This window comes from Mesoplodon densirostris, chromosome 2 (assembly GCF_025265405.1).
Source record: "Mesoplodon densirostris isolate mMesDen1 chromosome 2, mMesDen1 primary haplotype, whole genome shotgun sequence".
NCBI classification, from domain to species: Eukaryota; Metazoa; Chordata; class Mammalia; order Artiodactyla; family Ziphiidae; genus Mesoplodon; species Mesoplodon densirostris.
The window spans coordinates 166690612-166710358 of record NC_082662.1 but is presented as its reverse complement, the minus strand read 5'-3'; the positions used below and the strand labels follow the sequence as shown (position 1 = coordinate 166710358).

Here is a 19747-nt window from a genome sequence, read left to right as displayed (position 1 = left end):
CTCTTGGACAGCCGGGGTTGAGGATGGTAAACGTTATCTTGACAGTTTTACTCAGTGGATCATCTTGAGGCCAGATCAATATATAAATTTCCAACCCAAGGACTTACTTTATCTCCTAGTTATTAAAAATCAACTCAGGGGCTTCCCTGGTGGCGCAGTGGTTGAGAGTCCGCCTGCCAATGCAGGGGACATGGGTTCGTGCCCCGGTCTGGGAGGATCTCACATGCTGCAGAGCGGCTGGGCCCGTGAGCCATGGCCGCTGGGCCTGTGTGTCCGGAGCCTGTGCTCCGCAACGGGAGAGGCCACAACAGTGAGAGGCCCACATACCGCAAAAAAAAAAAAAAAAAAAAAAATCAACTCAGGTCTCCAACATAGTTGGGAGTGTGACCTCTACCAGAAAGTAAGCCAGAATAGAGAGAGACAACTCAGTTCGACTCTCTCTGGTACATTTGGACTTTTTAGGAGTATCCTTTCTCCACCTGGCCTTGACCATCCCCCATCTGACTGCGTCAGGGCTGGGTTTGCTCACCCTACCTGTACATTAGATGAGTAATGAATGCAGACATAAGGGCACCCAGGCAAGAACAGCCTTCTCCTGCCTTCCTCTTCCCTGACACTTGTCCTATCTCCCCATATCCTACAACAGGGTCAGGGACCAGACGGAATCAGGGTCTGGAAACACTCACTGGATCTTGTGGACGTGAGAGCAGAAGTCAAATATATCCACAGCACTTTCCAAGGCATGACTGACCTCATCAGGTGCCTTTTCCCCGGGAAAACCAAAGACACAGAGAAAGGAGCAGCCCTGTGAGGGAGAGAATCAGCAAACACAACTGGTGGACAGTCAGCTTTAAACTGGACCAGCTAGAAGGCCCAGTGGAGGGTGGGCAGCAATTTTCACTCTCTGAAACAAATGTCATCATGATTTCTCTCACACCCATTTTATTTTTAGTAAACTCCATGTAACTTCTAGTGCATCATCAACAGTAGGGCTTGAGCCTGAGAGGGGCTTGTTTTTGCTCCAGAGATAGTGGGTTGTACTGAGCTATTTGTGTGCACCCTCCTCTACTCTCTCCTGTGGCCAAGGTCTTGGGCTGCAAGGTACTAAGTTTAAGGCCAAGAAGCAGCACAGAGCAAAAGGTACCAGCTCTGGAATCAAGAAATCTGTGTTCTCAGGCCACTTCCCAAGTGTAGAAACTTGGACAAGTCAATTACACTCTATGAACTTCAGTTTATGAATCTGAAAATGGGTATAACCTAGTCTTGCTGAGGTTGGTTAGGCTACTGAAAATATTAATATATTATATATACATATTCACACATATATACACATATACCTTATAAACTCTAAAGTTCTTTTCAGATATTATTATTCATTTTTCTTAAGGATAAAGGCTTAAGCTGGGAGTGGTTTTTCTCACAAAAAGTTAACTCTTTCAAGCAGAAACTCTAAAACTTTACTACCAGTCCCTTAAAAAATGATCTCAGATGCTGTTTTCTGTAAGAAAAGGACATAATGAATCTTAAGCCCAATGAGTTAAAAATTTGAGTCTATGTATGTTATATCCTGATAAAATGCAAAAGAACAGTAAAATGCCTCAATTTCTTCAACCCTCTCCAAAAAGAAGCTGACCAAGAATCAAATCCTAATTGGCGCTGGGTTCTCTTGTGATGTGCGAGGGGAGCCCTGAATCCAGGTCTGTCAAGAGACTAGAGGACAGCCCCTCTGGGGCCACTGGTGGGTCTGCTTTGCCTGGAAATTCTGTCCAGTGGCTTGGGAAGGTCTCACGCTGGCAGTGACACTAGCATCTCTCATCTGCTGAGTGCTGACGTGAACTAGGCATTGCAACAAGCGCTTCACACATATATTTTTTAAAACTTGCAACAATCATTTGAGGCAAATACTATCCCCATTTAAATAATATCCCTATTTTTATTCAGGAACAAACCAAGTCTCCGAGAAGTTCAATGACTTGCTAAGGTCACACAGCTGGGAATTGTTGGACCCAGGAACTGTCTCTCCAGGAATTGTCTGGAGTGTCTGTTAGACACTGAAGACTGTTCTCTTAGGTTCTATGCTCTTTTCTGATGATACTCATGAATGAATATGGAAGAAAGTACTAGAGCGCACTGTGCTGGAGGGCCCCACTCCCTCAGAAGCACAGAGTTTATTTTTTCTACAAAGAATTTGTTCTTTCTGCCTGGTTCTGGGACAACGTGTGTGAGTCACCCATCTTTGCAGCCCTAGCTTTCAGTGGCTATGAAATGCTCAATAAATGCTTAGTGAATGAATGAGTGTGGGGCAGTAATTGAGTGCCCTGCTCTTAAGATACAGAAACACCTGAGATGGGGAGTCAATTCTCATGAGCACTTCTGTGATAATTTATCACATCATTTTTCTCTGAATTGAATAAGAGCAGGTTGAAAACACTGAGAGCTAGAGGTGACACCCACACCCCACCCACCCCAACTGATTAAGAAACTGAAAGGGGAACTGGAAGTGTACATATGGCAGGTGGAGATTATCAGAAATTACAGCTTCTGGGGTATGACGGTTACTAGAAACCTGACCTAAAATCTCTGGGAGATGCATTATACCCTGGGTTACAGACATACATATGTATAGTGAAAGCTAGTTCAACACAGTGGTTAAGAGCACAGACGAAGGGCTTCCCTGGTGGCGCAGTGGTTGAGAGTCCGCCTGCCGATGCAGGGGACACGGGTTTGTGCCCCGGTCGGGGAAGTTCCCGCATGCCGCGGAGCGGCTGGTCCCGTGAGCCATGGCCGCTGAGCTTGCACGTCCAGAGCCTGTGCTCCGCAACAGGAGAGACCACAACAGTGAGAGGCCCGCGTACCACAAAAAAGGAAAAAAAAAAAAGAAGAGAAAAAAGAAAAAAAAAAAAAGAGCACAGACGAAGAAGGCACATTACCTGGGTTTGAATCCCAGTCCACCATTTAATCTCATCTTGTCTCAGTATACTCATCTCTACCTAAACCTCCTCATCTGTAAATTGGGGACAATAAGAACAGTACCTACCTCTTAGAGTAGTCATGAGGAGAAATGAGTAAAATATGTAAAGTGTGGAGAACAATGCCTGGCACAGAGTGAGTGCCATATCCACCATGTAAGCTGTCATTATAACTATGAATAAAGACTGATAGTTCTACGTTAAAGGTGTCTATTCCCTCCCTCTCCCCCGTGTCCATTCCCTCCCTCTCCCCCGTGTCCATAGACATGAATGCTAACCTTAAATTATTGGTAGGTTCCCATACCTTAAGTGGGAAATTTACCTTGTCAAACATGAAGACTTTGTTGATTTGGCCTCGGAAGACCTTCAGGACAGAATTAATGTGCACGCAGGCATCCTGGATGGCTAAGCCTATGACTTCTGCTTTGTCTTGGTCCTTAAACATCAGGTTCACAAACACGATAGTCACTGGGCGAAGCTCAGACAAATAACCCCGAAGCTGTTTGTCATCAATCTGCAATTTAGAGGGAAGCTTTCCTTAACATGTGTCCTTGGCAGTGGATCTTTCCTCCCAATATCACCCCTACACCCGAAATTATCACTGGGATAGAACTAGCCTTTTGAGATTCTCTAAGGGAAGCTGAAGTTATCAAAGTTGGGAGGTACAACACAGAGGAGGCAACCCAAAGTAAAAAAGATGGAAATGGAATGGCCTATCGAAACCTCTTCCAATGAGAAACTACACCCCTGCTCATTTTTGGCCAGACACCACTCCCTTGCCCCAACTGCTAGCTCCCTCATGCCAATATGAGCCATCACAATAAAAAAAGGACTGCTCTTCTTTTGGCTCCCTTACGATGTAGGAATAAGCATAGCACGCTATGTAAGTCAACCTTACATTTTCATAGTAAGGTAACTTCCAGAATATTTTCATAGTCTATCCTATTTTATCCTCAGATGAAATAAAATCAGCATTATTATGCCCATTTTACTAATTAGATAACTGAGAGATGGAGAAATAATATAATTTTCCCAAGTCACATGGGGAAACAGTAGCAAACAAAAATGCAAATCTACAGACTTCTAGTCCAACATTCCATTTATAACATTCCCCTGCCTCTTGGGGTGGTATATTTCATTCAGCTCCCATCTCTTCTCTAAGTCTATCCACAACAGGCACAGGGAAAGGAAAGGAGGGTGTTCCCAAATTATCCCTGCCTATATCATCAGCCCTGAATTTTGTTAAATTAACTGCATAGCAAGCCAATGGGGGAGAATCACTGCATTTTTTCTCCCCCAAATAGCACAAAAGTGTCAAATTCTCCATTGGCTATATGAAACACATCTTCTGGATGAAAGAGGAAATTGTGTCTAGGGAGTCTTGCAGGCTGAGACACTCCTGGTTTCATGTAATTTGAGGCTTTTCATAAAAGAGAATTTAATAATTTCTAACTCACCAATATGATAATTTTCTGAGTTTCCAAATGAATTTCTTAAATAAGTATCCATAATTAATATTAAATACATAATTTTAAATATGTTAAATAAATAAATAAATAAATAAATTTAAAATTTATTCTATCAGGCCATGTGTTCTGAGTTTTGGTTTGGAAAATGCAACCACATCTCTGTTCTTTCTTGTTTTAAAAAACATTTCTTTCTATTATATGCCTACAACTCTCTGTTTTGTTTTACCTTGAATTTTTAAGGGTGCTTTTAATTTTTTAAACTATTTTTATTTTTTAAATTTATTTTATTTATTTTTGGCTGCATTGGGTTTTCATTGTTGCACTCGGGCTTTCTCTAGTTGCAGCAAGGGCTACTCTTTGCTGCAGTGCACGCGTTTCTCATTGTGGTGGCTTCTCTTTGCTGCAGAGCACGGGCTCTAGGCGTTCGGGCTTCAGTAGCTGTAGCACGCATGCTCAGTAGTTGTGGCTCATGGGCTCTAGAGCGCAGGTTCAGTAGTTATGGTACACAGGCTTACTTGCTCCGCGGCATGTGGGATCTTCCCGTACCAGGGATCGAATCCATGTCCCCTGCATTGGCAGGTGGATTCTTAACCACTGTGCCACCAGGGAAGTCCCCACATCTCTGTTCTTGAAGTGCAGGGACAGGCCTTGGTAAAGCTGTAAAAGGTTTCTCTTTTGCCGCCTTTCAGCCCCCTTAGCTGTTATATCTTCAGCTGGTGCTCGTCATTCCTACTCACAATTTTCACAGTGACTCACGGAGTCTCACATATCCCATTCCTGTAGACCTTGCTCTCAGCTGGTAACAGCTGAAGAAGCATAATGTGTTATATCTCTTAGAGGGAGGGAGGGGAAGAGGGAGTGGCTCTCTTGAGCTTCAAAAACCTTGAAGAGTTGAACAATTGCAGCCACTAAAGGTAGTGTTTCTAAATTGAGCAGAATGTGGAGGGGTGCATTCTGATAGCTCTTCAACCCACACTGTGAAGGCAGCTGCCCACTGATCAGGCTTGTCCTACAAAGATTTCCTCTAGGGCACAACTGCATTTTGATGGGATTAAGAATTAAAACAGCCATATATTAGAGGCAGTGTATAGCCTGTGCAAAAAACATAGGGTTCAGAGAGAACAGGGTTCAAATCCTAGCCACATTTCCTACTTTACAACCTCAGCAAAGTTCGTGGCATCCTCTGGGTCTGTTTTCTCACATATAAGGGATAAAGATATCTGCCAAGGATTGTGAAGAATAAATATATGAAAGGGTAGAGGGACTTCCCTGGTGGTGCAGTGGATAGGACTCCGAGCTCCCAACGCAGGGGCCCTGGGTTCAATCCCTGGTCAGGGAATTAGATCCCACGTGCATGCTGCAACTAGGAGTTCACATGCCACAACTAAGTAGCCCGCCTGCCACAGCTAAGACCCGGTGCAACCAAAAAAATAAATATTAAAAAAAAACGGTGAACCACTTGGCTATAAATGTAGTTCAGATATATGTAGGCTATAAAAACAAAGAAAGAAAGAAAGAAAGAAAGAAAGAAAGAGTAGAGTGTCTGGCATATGGTGAGTGCTCAGTAACAGTTATAATTTGCACAGATTAATGCATTTGAGAGAACCTAGATCTAAGCAAATGCAAAGGGAAAACTTTGGGGGCTGGAGGTAGTTCTGAGAGTTCTAATTATCTGTATTAACTTTCAAAGCTTAAGATCCAATTCAAGTGACTTAAGAGAAACAGTGTCATTCACTTGATGTCTTTCTGCTATGTGGCCTATAGAAAGGGTAACCATATGTTCTTATATACTTGGGACAGTTTCAGTTTGCCCAGTTGTGTAAGGCAACACAGTCCTAGTTTACGCCTGTTGTCACAGTGTAATTATGAATAATGCCCCTTTAACTCTTAAAAGTATCCTGATGTGAACAATAAACGTTTCAGTCACCTAGGCATGGAGAATGTCAGCCCCACCTCTTTTTACTTCAATGAAACATTTTACAAGCTACTGATTTTCTTGATCTTAACAGCTGTCCAAGATCCCTGACACACCAAAAGCCAATAAATTAAAATGTGAAAATACCTGTTTCGATATGCTTTCCATCACATACTTTTGTAGGGACAACTCCAGTTCAGGATCGGACTCCAGCATGCAAACAAGCCTCAGGAGGTCTAAGAGGGCAGAAGGAGGGGCAGGCTCAGAAAGGGAAGCTTGGCTCTGCAGTGCTAGAGAGAGGCATCTCCCAGTCCCCATTCCCTTGGGCAGTGGTCTTCACTGTTCAGTCAGGACACTCTGGGCTACCTAGTGGCCAAACAGGGCCAAGGGAAATCCAATGAGAAGTTCTCAGAAGTCACGGGTTTCCCAAAATTCAGTTGTGTGTAGCTCAAAACGCTGTTCTAATTGTCATCACGCTTCAGAACTTAAGGAGACTTTCACCTCCATACTTGGCCTAAAAGTCTTGCCACAGGTGATGGGAATGGAGAGATGAGGGAATGCCAATGGAGGACAATGGTGACAGAATGTAGGGGATGACAGAGTTGAAAGAGCAGCACAAGTAAGATTCAGGACACTGGCTTCTGATCTCAGGTTTGATACCAACTCACTGTGTGACTCTGGACAAGTCGCTTTACTGCCCTGGTTGACTCCTACTTCCTTGTCCAGGGGGAAAATAGCACTGGGGTTTCATTATCTCTATGGTTCTCGTTACTGTAATGGTTGATGGTTCCATACTCTAAAATAGACTGATAGGAGGTGGTAAGAATGAGCTTGAAGAAATCAAAAAATGAGGGAGAAAGAAAGGATGATAGGCTTTTAGCAGAGAATAAAATAATGATAATGTGAAAAAAATAGTTGAAAAATAACAATGGAGTCTGAAAGGGATACAAATTAAGAAGAAAATTTAATTTTAAAGTCTTTATGGAATATATTCAAAACCTAGTATATTTAAAACACCATGCTAGGCACTGTGTGGGGAAAAAAAGTCATTAGGAAACTTGGACTTTTTCCTGGAGGCACTGACTTATGGACATTTAAGTATAATATTTTTAGAGAATTTAAATAGAAAAGAGGCCAAATGGGCTAAAAGATTATAAAGACCAGAGAGATTCAGAGGAAGCAGGGGCCTAGACAAACTGGTTTAATCTGACAAGGGTTCAAAGGAGAACTAGGGATTTTACTCAGTCTTGAATGACTTACAGCTTTTTCCTAGAAGGATTGAGGAGGGCATTCCTAGCAGAGGGAACCAAGTTGGTTAAAGTCAAGAATGAGCACAGTATGTTACTCTAGCCTGCCTGGAGCCCCATGTGAATATTGGAGATTAACAAGAAATGACATTAAATAGACTGTGGAAAAAGGCAAAGAGCTCAGGAACAGAGCAGGAGTTGTAAAGGTCTAGACCATTAAGGTGGTAATGGTTATGGAGACAAAACTTATAAAGAATTTGGCTGGTTTTCAGTTTCTAGTACCTGAGAGTAACTTATAAATCTTTGGGATTTCCCAGTTAATAGGATTGTCTCTGTTATTCACTGTGGGCCCTTTGGACCACACCTGAATTTATGCTAATGAGATGATTCAGGATAGGGGTCTATCTGGAAAGACCAAGCACATGATAAGAGGGTTGGGGCTTTGAGCCTGGTGATTAGAGCCTGACCTCCAGGACTTCTGAGGAGGGAATGGGGACTGGAGATTTAGTTCAATTGCAAGGTCAATGATTCAATCAACATGGCTACTTAATTAAATGCCATTAAAATCTCTGAACCCTCAAAAGCTTGGGTGAGCTTCCCTGGTTGGTAATCATACCTTGATGTGCAGGGAGAGTGATGTGTCCTGAGGATACAGAAGCTTCATATTTGGGACTCTCCCAGACCTCACCCTATGTGTCTAGAGATAAATACAACATTTGTATCCTTTACACTAAAGCCATCATCATAAGCATAGCACTTTCCTGAATTCTGTGAGTTATAGTGAATATTGAACTATAGTGAATTATTTATTGAACCTGAGAGCACTGTGGGAACCCTTGGATCTGTAGCCAGTTGGTCAGAAGTGCAGGTGGCCTGGTGATCTCAGAGCTTGCAGCTGGTGTCTGAAATAAGGAGAGTCTTATGGAGGACTCCACCTATCTGTGCTAACTCCAGGTAATTAGCACCAGAATTGCACTGAAGTATTGCAGTGACCAAAATAAGGCCAGAAGAAGCTCTTTATTGAAGGCATCCTTAAGATCTAGGAGTTGGGATGGGATACAAGTCAAGGAGTGTCACCAGACTTTCTCCATCTTTGGAGCTTTTGGGTTCTTGGCCTTTCCTGGTCAATTTTCCTGCAGTTCCCCTCAGTGTCCCTCCCAACCCATTACCTACTGCAGTTTTGTAAAATTACAGTCTACTATTTGTGATGTTCAAAATATTCAAGACCTACACATAAATGATGAGAAAGAAAAATGATTCAAAGATATTTCTGAAGTTTCTAGTTTGGATGAAGAAATGGTTTTTTGGGAAAGATAAGTAGCATAGAATTTAGACAATGTTGAAATAAATTTCTAGGCCCAAGATGGAGCTGTTCCCTGCCCAGGGTGCCATGTCAGCAAACCAAGACTTAGATAACGTTTGTTTCCCTGTAAATGCTCCTCTTAACCAGAAATGCAATAATCTAGTCAGCCAATCCCCAAATGCCAAGCCAACTCTGGGCCTTCTCACCCCAAACAAGACTAACTATAAAGGGCTTCCCTGGTGGCGCAGTGGTTGAGAGTCCGCCTGCCGACGCAGGGGACACGGGTTCGTGGCCCGGTCCGGGAAGATCCTGCGTGCCGCGGAGCGGCTGGGCCCGTGAGCCATGGCCACTGAGCCTGCGCGTCCGGAGCCTGTGCTCCACAATGGGAGAGGCCACAACAGTAAGAGGCCCGCGTACTGCAAAAAAAAAAAAAAAAAAAAAGACTAACTATATGACCCCAGCCAATCAGATATTTTTTATTTGTCTCTTCCTTTATTCTTTACCCTATAAAAGCTTCTTGCCCTCCACACCATTTTGCAGAAGACTGTCTACTTCATGAAGTGTTAAAGTTTGTTTTGGGGCTTCCCTGGTGGTGCGGTGGTTAAGAGTCCGCCTGCCAATGCAGGGGACACGGGTTCGAGCCCTGGTCCGGGAAGATCCCACATGCCGCAGAGCAACTAAGCTCATGTGCCACAACTACTGAGCCTGCGCTCTAGAGTCTGTGAGCCACAGCTACGGAGCCTGCGTGCTGCTACTACTGAAGCCCATGCACCCTAGAGCCTGTGCTCCACAACAAGAGACGCCACCACAATGAGAGGCCCGCACTGCAACGAAGAGTAGCCCCCGCTCACCACAACTAGAGAAAGCCCGCGCACAGCAACAAAGACCCAACGCAGCCAAAAATAAGTAAATAAAATAAATTTAAAAATTAAAAAAAAAAAGTTTGTTTTGTATCACCTAAATTGTCCTGCTTTCCTCACCCTAGTCCCAGCCCTGTGGAGTCATGGGGAAATCCAGCATAGATGAATGGTTCCACAAAAGGTGGGTAGAGAAGACCAGTCAAGGACAGATCCCTGAAATCATCAACATTTAAGGAATAGAAAGGGCACTGAAAATGGGTAGTTTGAGGGGTAAAAGCAAAACTAGGAAGGAATATTCTTGAAAGCAAGGAAAGAGGAGAAGGTAGTATCCAGAAAAAGAGAGTATCTAAAGCCAAGCACCTAGTATGAGGCCTGAAGAGAGGTCAGCTGGTTTGGTAAGTTGATGGTTATTAGTGACCTTGACATAAACAGTCTCAGTAGACAGGAGAAGTGGACAGAAGCTAGATGTCAGGGGCTCAAGACTGACAAGTAGGTGAACACATGCCCCCTCACCTCCGAGGTGCATGTAATCAATGCTTATTAGGTGAATAAGTAAATGAGAGGATAGAAGAAAAGGCAGAGACATACAGATTACTATTCTGAGAAGTTTGGTGGTGAAGGTTAGAAGGGAAAAGTAGGGTTCATAGAAGTTTTATTTTTTTCTTTTATCATGGAGAAGACTTGCAAATGTTTGGACGATGAGGGAAGGAGTCATTGCCAAGGGAGAGGTAGAGGAGCTGAGGAAGGTTGTGGGGAATGGGAAGGACGTCCCTTTTGTGTGCTGCTGGGACTGGGAGCTGTACTGAGGAGGCCAATCACTTGTAATGGAGCCCCTGGCATTGGATAAGACCCTACTGACCAATTGTAGAGACAAAGGCTTTTGTCTATAGAGGGTACTTACTTTTGCGGTCACTAGAAGGATAATAATCCATGAAAGCCATACACTTTGCGAAAAATTCGTCAAAGTTAAAAGAAGAGGGTGGTTTTAAGAAATTAACCTAAATTGAAAAAAAAAAAAGAGAAGTTTTTGGTTATTCTGAGGGCTGTCTGGTCCTTTGAATGTAATTTCTCAACAGAAAGGGCAGGGTGTATGCTTTTGAATATCCAGGACATGATAAACAGAGACTAGCATACTTAAGCAATGAAGAGTTTTATTTGCCTGTGACTACATTAAAAATATCTCCGATTGGTCATTAAAATCTCAATCTTTGGTATATGGGCTTCCCTGGTGGCGCAGTGGTTGGGAGTCCGCCTGCTGATGCAGGGGACACTGGTTCGTGCCCCGGTCCGGGAAGATCCCACATGCCACGGAGCGGCTGGGCCCGTGAGCCATGGCCGCTGAGCCTGCGCGTCCGGAGCCTGTGCTCCAAAACGGGAGAGGCCACAACGGTGAGAGGCCCGCGTACCGCAAAAAAAAAAAAAACCCCAAAACCCCTCAATCTTTGGTATATACACCGAGGACTATTCCAAGGGGCTGACCTGTATACTTTTCCAGTCTTAGAACTTTCTTCTTCTTTTTCTTATTCTTTTATAATTTTTAATTCAAATAAATCCTGGTTAAACTGTACATCATTTCTTTCTTACAAGCGTAAAAAGACAAAGGGTGCTAATGCCCCAAAAGGTATCAAGAACAGCACCAGTAATAAGATTCATATCAAACCATGAACCCCAAGATATGATACATGGAGAATGGCACAACCTCGTTTCTGTGACATTCTTGCCCCCCAAATGGATAACCTTAGTCCAATAATGAGAAACTATCAGGCAAAACCAGACAGAGGGACATACACTAAAATAACTGATTAATGCTCTTCTTACATGTCAAGGTCGTAAAAGACAAGGAAAAACTAAAAAACTGTTTTAGAGATTGCAGGAGGCTAGGTAAAAATAACAAAATGTGGTGTGAGATCACGGATAGAATCCTGGAACATTCCACTGAGGACTTTAGTGGGAAAACAGGTGAAATCCAAATAAGGCCTTTAATTAGTGAGTAGTATTGCACCAATGTTAATTTTCAGGTTTTGACTATTGCACTCTGGTTATGAAGAATGCTAACATTTGGGGAAGCTGGGTAAGGGATATATGCAAACACTCATATTATTTTTGAACTTTCTTGTGAGTCTAAAATTAATTTAAAAATTAAAAACAATTTTTAAAAGTATACGGAATGATTGAAGAAGATGGGGAATGGGGGGCATTGCTATCACCCAGCTAGGTCATGCAGCTGGGATGTGTATTACTGGGAGAGTGAGTGGGGGAGGGCTGTGAGGGTTGTAGACTGATGCATACCTAGTACATTGTGTGTGGGGGGATGAGGAGGCTCTCATCTTTGCCTGCAATTCCATGTGTTCACCATCTTTTCTTTCCATCTGCCAAGCAGTCTCATTCTTGGTTCATCTAGCAGCACAGCTCTGCCCCCTTTCTCTAACTGGCTATATCCCAAGGACAGTTCTGCTTATAGTTGGTCTTCAACTTAACTACAGTGCTTTCTACTAGGCAGGGCCACAAGAAAAGTCTCTTCCTTCACTAATCTTTGCTGCCCCTGCTCACCTTCAATCCTCACCCTCAGTGATTCCTCACCCTGAGTTAGGAGAGTGTTGAGTAGAGAACCTGAAGGCCAATGGCAGCCATCAAAACTACAACCCTCTGCTCCTAGGGAATAGCCAGGAGACTCTTCCTTTCATTAAGCAAGGGCACTAGTCCCCCCAAAGGCCTCCATACCGAAATTCCACATCCTTAGTTACCACGGAGAAGCCTGATCATTTCCTCTTGAACTCACCAGCCTTGGTTCCTCCCAGAGGAGGTGTTCTGGACCAATACTTTACTTATTTATTTATTTATTTATTTATTTGGCTGTGTTGGGTCCTCGTTGCTGCACGCAGGCTTTCCTCTAGTTGCAGGGAGCGGGGCCTACTCTTCATTGTGGTGCGTGGGCTTCTCATTGCGGTGGCTTCTCTTGTTGCGGAGCACAGACTCTAGGCGCCCGGGCTTCAGCAGTTGTGGCATGAAGGCTCAGTAGTTTTGGCTCACGGGCTTAGCTGCTTTGTGGCATGTGGGATCTTCCCGGACAAGGGCTCGAACCCATGTCCCCTGCATTGGCAGGCGGATTCTTAACCACTGTGCCACCAGGGAAGTCCCTGGATCAATACTTTTTAATCTAACCCAGACTGACCGCATCCAAGTCTCCAGCCTGGAAGCTTCATGGAACCAGTGGCTTCCTAGTGGCTTTTCTGACAGGAGGCCCCTGGCACAGACTGGCAGAACTTTCTGCAAATGACAGGATCACACCTACCTTTACTGCTCTCTGATCTGGAATCCTCTCAATTTCAATCATGCTCCGGTCACAGAGCTGCCAGCAGTTTGGTGATAGAATGACATCATTCATCTGGGCCATGTTCTGCGCCAGGCGCACGTCATCCACTGCCTGACCAATCACTAGAAAGTAGTTTCGAGTTTCATCTCCAAAGACCAACATGGTGATGTGGCCGGCAGCCAGGCCTGGCAAGAAGGCAAGCAATGGATTTGCATGAGAAGTTCTGGCTTAGTCCCCAGCAGCATGGGTTCTTGGACAAATCAGAATCTTGAGCATCCCAGAGCAAAATCTAGTTTCTAAAATTTTACATGGAAATCAGAGCAGTCTATTCTGGGCCTGGCCCTTCCCAAACTCCTTTTCTCCCAAAGCTAGCAAGTTACCCACTTGTTTTCACCTTTCTATGACATTTAGCTCCCTAGATGGCCCTATCAGTCCCCAAAATTATTTTATCTTTTCTTCAATTTATTTATACTTTGACTTATTTACACTTCTTATTTATACAGAGGACAGTTTTAATGATTTCTGTTTGGGAACAACTTGCATTTTATCAGAGATTGAGGGTCTAGCTGAAAAGAAGCACTTAGGGTGAAATTTCAGGCAATAGCCAGAAAAGAAAAGGTAGGGGAAAGGAACAGGCATTTTGACCGTCAAGTTCTATCCCAAGAATGTGTCCTCCAGTTGTTTTCAAGTTGGGAGCTGAAGGTTTTGGTAGCAAAGCAACAGAAGAGAGAATGTTGTAAAATATGACATGTATACAAAATGTATGTATACATGAACTGTAAGTGATACACAGTTCTTTTAAATGACTATAATTAACATAATCAAAGTTTGTTTTTTATCTTTGCTCTCTGCCATGCTGATTTGTCAAAGCTGATTTCCCCTGATATATACATATGGTTTGTTTTCCCTCTGAAACATACTGATGCTTAGGCTCACTAAAAGAAAAGTTATTGCATTGGAAATAAAACCAAAAATAAACAAATGGGACCTAATCAAACTTACAAGCTTTTGCAAAGCAAAGGAAACCATAAAAACAAACAAAAAACAGAAAAGACGACCTACAGAATGGGAGAAAATATTTGCAAATGATGTGACAGGCTAAGGCTTAATCTCCAAAATATACAAATGGCTCATACAACTCAACAACAAAAAAACAAACAACCCAATAGAAAAATGGGGAGAAGACCTTAAGAGACATTTCTCCAAAGAAGACATACAGATGGCCAGTAGGTGCATGAAAAGATGCTCAACATCACGAATTATTAGAGAAATGCAAATCAAAACTACAATGAGGTACCACCTCACACCAGTCAGAATGGCCATCATTAATAAGTCTACAAATAACAAATGCTGGAGAGGGTGTGGAGGAAAGGGAACTCCTACACTGTTGGTGGGAATGTAAGTTGGTTCAGCCACTATGGAAAACACTGTGGAGGTTCCTCAGTAAACTAAAAATAGAATTACCATATGACCCAGCAATCCCACTCCTGGGCATATACCTGGACAAAACTATAATTCAAAAAGATACATGTACCCCTATATTCATAGCAGCACGATTCACAATAGCCAAAACATGGAAACAACCTAAATGCCCACTGACAGATGAATGGATAAAGAAGATGTGGTACATATATACAATGGAATACTACTCAGCCATAAAAAAGAACGAAATAATGCCATTTGCAGCAACATGGATGCAACTAGATATTATCATACTAGTGAAGTCAGAAAGAGAAAGACAAATACCATATGATATCACTTATATGTGGAATCTAAAATATGGCACAAATGAACCTATCTACAAAACAGAAACAGACTCATAGACATAGAGAACAGACTTATGGTTGCCAAAGGAAGGACTGGGAGTTTGGGATTAGCAGATGTAAACTATTATATATAGGATGGATAAACAACAAGGTCCTACTGTATAGCACAGGGAACTATATTGAATATCCTGTGATAAACCATAATGGAAAAGCATATAAAAAAAAGAATGTATGTATATAAGTGACTCAATTTGCTGTACAGCAGAGATTGGTACAGCATTGTAAATTAACTATACTTCAAATTTAAAAATTTAAAAACAAATAAAATTAAATTTAAAAAAAAGAAAAAAAAATTTACTGGAACCACATCACTTCTCTAACAGCCAATCAGCATACACATGAAGGGTCCCCATCATTTCCAAGAAGGATTATATGTCAAAACTCTCTAGGTGTTAACTTGGAAAAATAAGATTCAGTATTATAACAACTTTGATTATTTTTTCAACAGAAGATTTAACTAATTTGGAAATTCTGAATAACCTAAAGAAAACTGAGAAGCAGTTAATTGGATAACTTCTGATCTTCTCATCATCTCTGATACTCGAGAATTATAAAGTTTACAAAGTTTAGTTAGGCAAAAGCTAACACCAACAGCAACAGCTGTAACTCATCATTTACACTTCTCAGAATCTCATTCCCCACCTGTGAAATCCTTTGATGCCTGTACCTCAGGACTGTGGTGAAGTGGAAATGACAAAGTGTAATGTCTGCAACACAATTGGAAATATGTGTGATTGTTATTGTACGTGTGAATTTAAGAAGCCCTCTATTAAGTGGAGCTGTGTTGCAGGTTGAACTTGTAAGCTTTTCTTGGACATGATTCTTATGAAGTGGGGGAGGACCAGTCTTACGACATTGCTGAATCTATGTAATCACAAGCTGCTCGCTGTTGTGCTTAATGACATATATTGTTGACAGAAGCAAGACCTAATCATAATAACAGCAATAGTAACGATAAAGACTATTTTGTGGAGTGGTGTCTATGTGCCGGGTACTATACTAACCACTTAAGTTTACTTTTTTGTAAGAGTCTCTGGGGTAGATATTAGTTCTCTTAACGGATAAGTGAGGGAACCAAAATTCACATTCTGGTTAACCTAATCCAAAGTTCAAGACAAGATGGTGGACCTGAGTCACAGTGTTCTACTGTTTTCTCTTTAGCGGGGAGATGCCTCAGGAGTCAGGACCTATATCCAAACTGCTATAGCATCTCTTCTTTCTCAAGAGCTTACCTATCTTGACTCGGACATCCAGGCCTTCTTCAGACTCCTGGGTCTCAAACAATCCATGGATCTCCAGGCTACATTTAATTACCACCGTGATGATGTTTTTCAGTTGCCTCCGCTCCACCTTCCACAGGGCTAGCAGCGCATCACCTTGAAAAGGAAGACACACCGGAGGTCCTGCCCTGCCCTGGGGGTCAGTCTATTTTGTATGAAATCTGTACAGAATTACACTTCAAACATTTCTCCACCCAGTCTGCTGGCCACTGCTTTCTCTGAGATGCCTCCTTTGTCAGAGCACAGGCCCCTCGGCATTCCTTTCTTACCCCTGCTATGTCGGTAAGCCCCCATACCTGCAAATTTTAAGATGTCTCCTCCAAAAATCAACACTTCTGAGGAAAAAAAAAAAAGAGAGAAGGTAAAATCAAACTCTGGTTTCTTTCTTTTAAATTATGTGTTTCAGGTGTACAGAATAACTTTGATTTCTTAAAGCTAATAAAAAGAATCTACTCTTCAACAGTGGAATAGAAATTAGGTCAAGAGAAGAGCAATTCAGAGAATAGGTTTATACTAAAGATGTCATCTCAGACAAGGCACTTAAATCCATTTGAGTCTGTTTCCTCAACTGCAGAATGAGAACAGTGAACTAGATTATGTACCTGCTCTGTTTTTGTGAATGGGAAAAGATAGGAACGAAGACGGTGGGATTGATGAGGAGGCTTAAGGACAGCTATCCTACTCCCATGATAATGGGATGTTCTTCCCTGATCTATGTATGTGATGAGCAGGGGCTTGAGTGAGTGTGGGTGAGTACAGACATGAGTGACAGGACTCCATAAGAGCTGAAAATCAGAAAAAAAACACAACTATGGTCAACTTGGGTTTTGTTTATTACCAATTTGCATTTTGTTTACTTAGGCTTTCTGACATAAATGGACATTTTTCCTCTTATTTTTGCATCATTGCAAATTTGTTGAGCACCGCTGTGCTGAGTGTAATGCAAAAAGGAATTAGATACAGTTTCTGCTTTTAATGACAATCAAATTTTATCTAGTGGGTGATATTAAGATATTACTAGGGAACTCAGAGCCTAATAATAGACTAGACCTAAGATTTACCTTAATAGAATAAATCCTTTTCTTCATGAATAGTTTGAATTAATAATGCAAACAAGTTGTTAGGCAGAGGTTGAAAAGGAGACCAAAGTTGCAGTCAGCTGGAAGTACTTCAGAATCCATTATCAGGACACAAATTACTGACAAGTTGATTATAAATCACTCATCTATTCATACCATATTCTCTTAATGACTGTGTTTGAGTTATACTGATGCTAGCTTTTTGGAGTTATTGAATATAACTAAAAGAATTACTACTACAGTTCTTTTAAAAGTAGTCTCTAATTTAGTTTTGTAACTAATGCAAAACTAATCCCTCAAATAGTCTGTGTTAATGAGGTTTGATTGCATTCCTTCATTTGTACTGTATTATATTTCAAAAAGACTGGTTTCATACACATTTCATGGAGACAGTGAAGAATGCTAAGCAACAGTACTTTATCAGGTTATAACCACCAAATACAGAAAAACAATGAATTGAAATATGCTTAAGTCAGAAACCTATGGGGACACTTACTCTCCACTATTGCACTTATATAGTGGTTGAGGATCTCCACCAACTGCTCAGCCCCTCTGTCCATGTACATGGCTGTGCTGAACTTCTCAGTCATTGCAGTAAAACCTGTAATAAATGTGCAGCTAGTTTCCCTGGCTGCTGGGAGGAACCAAACAGTCAGGAGAAGAGGACCACACTGGTGAGCAGGGGGCCTCAGCTTTTAAGAACTGGCAGGGTTTCTCTTAAATGATCTATGTGTCTGGTCAAGTGTCAGATATTGGGCCTTCTCTATTTATTATTTTAGGGGTCAGGGAAAGGCACCAGATAACTCTTCCCTCCTAATTTCTCAACTTGTACAGGGATGACTGCAATTTCTTTAACTGGATATAGAACTTCCATTTCATGGCAATGAAAACTCATAAAATTCAAAGACTTCTGAAGAGGTGGCAAGTTTCCTGTTAAGCTGTAAACAACATCTGGAGAGGCCATTTTCTGAGGTCAATTTTGCCTGGGATGCTGTGGGGCATGGGGGGTTGAGTCAGTTGGGACAGGGCCATTGGAGCCTGAAGTTCCAGGCCTGTGACGTGGACATCTTAAAGATTTGCCCATTACTGGACATGCTGGGTAAGGGAAGAAGAAAGGGAGCCAGGTCCACAGGTTATCCCTCCTCCCTCCAGTTTTCTCAGTAGGAATATTTGCAGTAACAGCACAAAAACTCAAAAATGCTCCCCCACTCTGCAGTCAAGCTCTGCATGTGATTCCGATTCAAGCTTGTTGTTCCCGCACATTAAACATTCCTTTTGCACTTGCCTGAAATATCAACAAACATCAAGACTCCATCAAAATAATCCACAGAAGGTCGCTCTGGAGAAAAATCTCCATAGACAATGAGGTCCGGTAAATGAGCTGCTATTTTGACGATGGACCGATCCTGTGATTCATGTTCTCTTCGAGTGTTCATGTTAAGGCAAATGTTCAGGATTGTATGGTCACCGCAGGCAGTCCCCAGATAGACCTTCTGGAAAGCAAAGCTGAGAATGGAGGCAATCTGACTTACATTCATTCACTCACTTTCCTATTTCTTTCTTCCCTTTTGCTTTGTCTAACCTGTGGACTACTTATTTAAGTGGTTGAGGTGATAACGGCTGAGTTGTTGACCATGCATTTGCGTGAAGGGGTGAGCCCTCAGGGTACAAGTGCTATGGTAGAGGGGCCAGTAGCACTAATCCCTCCATCCAGGCCCCTTTTCCTTCTGTCCACAAGTCCCCCCTTTCCCTACCCCTCCCTTTTAATCTCTCATCTTTTCTCTCTCCTTTTTGAAAATTAAAAGAGAAAGTGTAGACATGAGTTTATGTTTGTGAATATTTATAAAAAGGTGAGTAGCAAAGTGGAGTATTATATATAAGAAAGAGATTGTTTTAAGGTATAGGCGTAAAGAAATAGAGGGAAAGAATTAAAAGGTGTGTGTATGTGTAAGACTTTAAACTGTAAGTGGGAGGAAATATTGTAATTTTAATGTGTTACCCAGTTAGCTTTGAGAAAACTAGGATTTCCTAAGGCATTCATTTAGCTGCTGCGGCTGAAGAAATGATCATGCCTGAACGTTGTAAAAATCATGCTCTACCACCCTGAAAAGGAATAGCATACCCAGTATTTTCAGAGCAATTCAAGTTCTTGGAATAAGTGATACAGATACTAAGTGAATTAAAAAAAAAAAAAAAGGAGGAGCTGATACTCATTAACATGGAGGACCTGGTTAATAATTTCAACCAAACATAGGTCATGTTGGGGTACATAAGAGTATTAGAAGGAATAAGTGAGTTAACATATATCTTAGAGTTCAGGAAAGAATTTTTTTTTTTTAAATCAGGGAAAACATTAGTATATTAGTATATTTAACAAACAAAAAAACCAAACCTTAAAATGGATGGAAACCTCTAAAAATGGGTACTAAATATTAAGTATTAGATAATCTTTAAAAGGAAAAACCTTGGTAAATGCAAATGTTAAG

The 19747-nt window shown here is 41.9% G+C and overlaps 1 protein-coding gene across 1 annotated transcript in view; it reads right to left on the bottom strand.

The window, feature by feature from the left end:
• Positions 1–18697, bottom strand: part of ADCY10 (adenylate cyclase 10) — a 98463-nt gene extending 79766 nt beyond the window's left edge. Inside the window, exons 1-9 of the mRNA XM_060088611.1 lie at positions 18547–18697; positions 17758–17862; positions 16479–16517; positions 16135–16278; positions 13056–13261; positions 10665–10761; positions 6501–6589; positions 3292–3483; positions 687–805 (exon numbers count right to left, since the gene is read on the bottom strand). Of these exons, the coding sequence (XP_059944594.1) occupies positions 687–805; positions 3292–3483; positions 6501–6589; positions 10665–10761; positions 13056–13261; positions 16135–16278; positions 16479–16517; positions 17758–17862; positions 18547–18697 (1142 nt within the window). The remainder of the gene's footprint in view (positions 1–686; positions 806–3291; positions 3484–6500; positions 6590–10664; positions 10762–13055; positions 13262–16134; positions 16279–16478; positions 16518–17757; positions 17863–18546) is intronic.
• Between the last annotated feature and the right edge of the window lie 1050 nt (positions 18698–19747).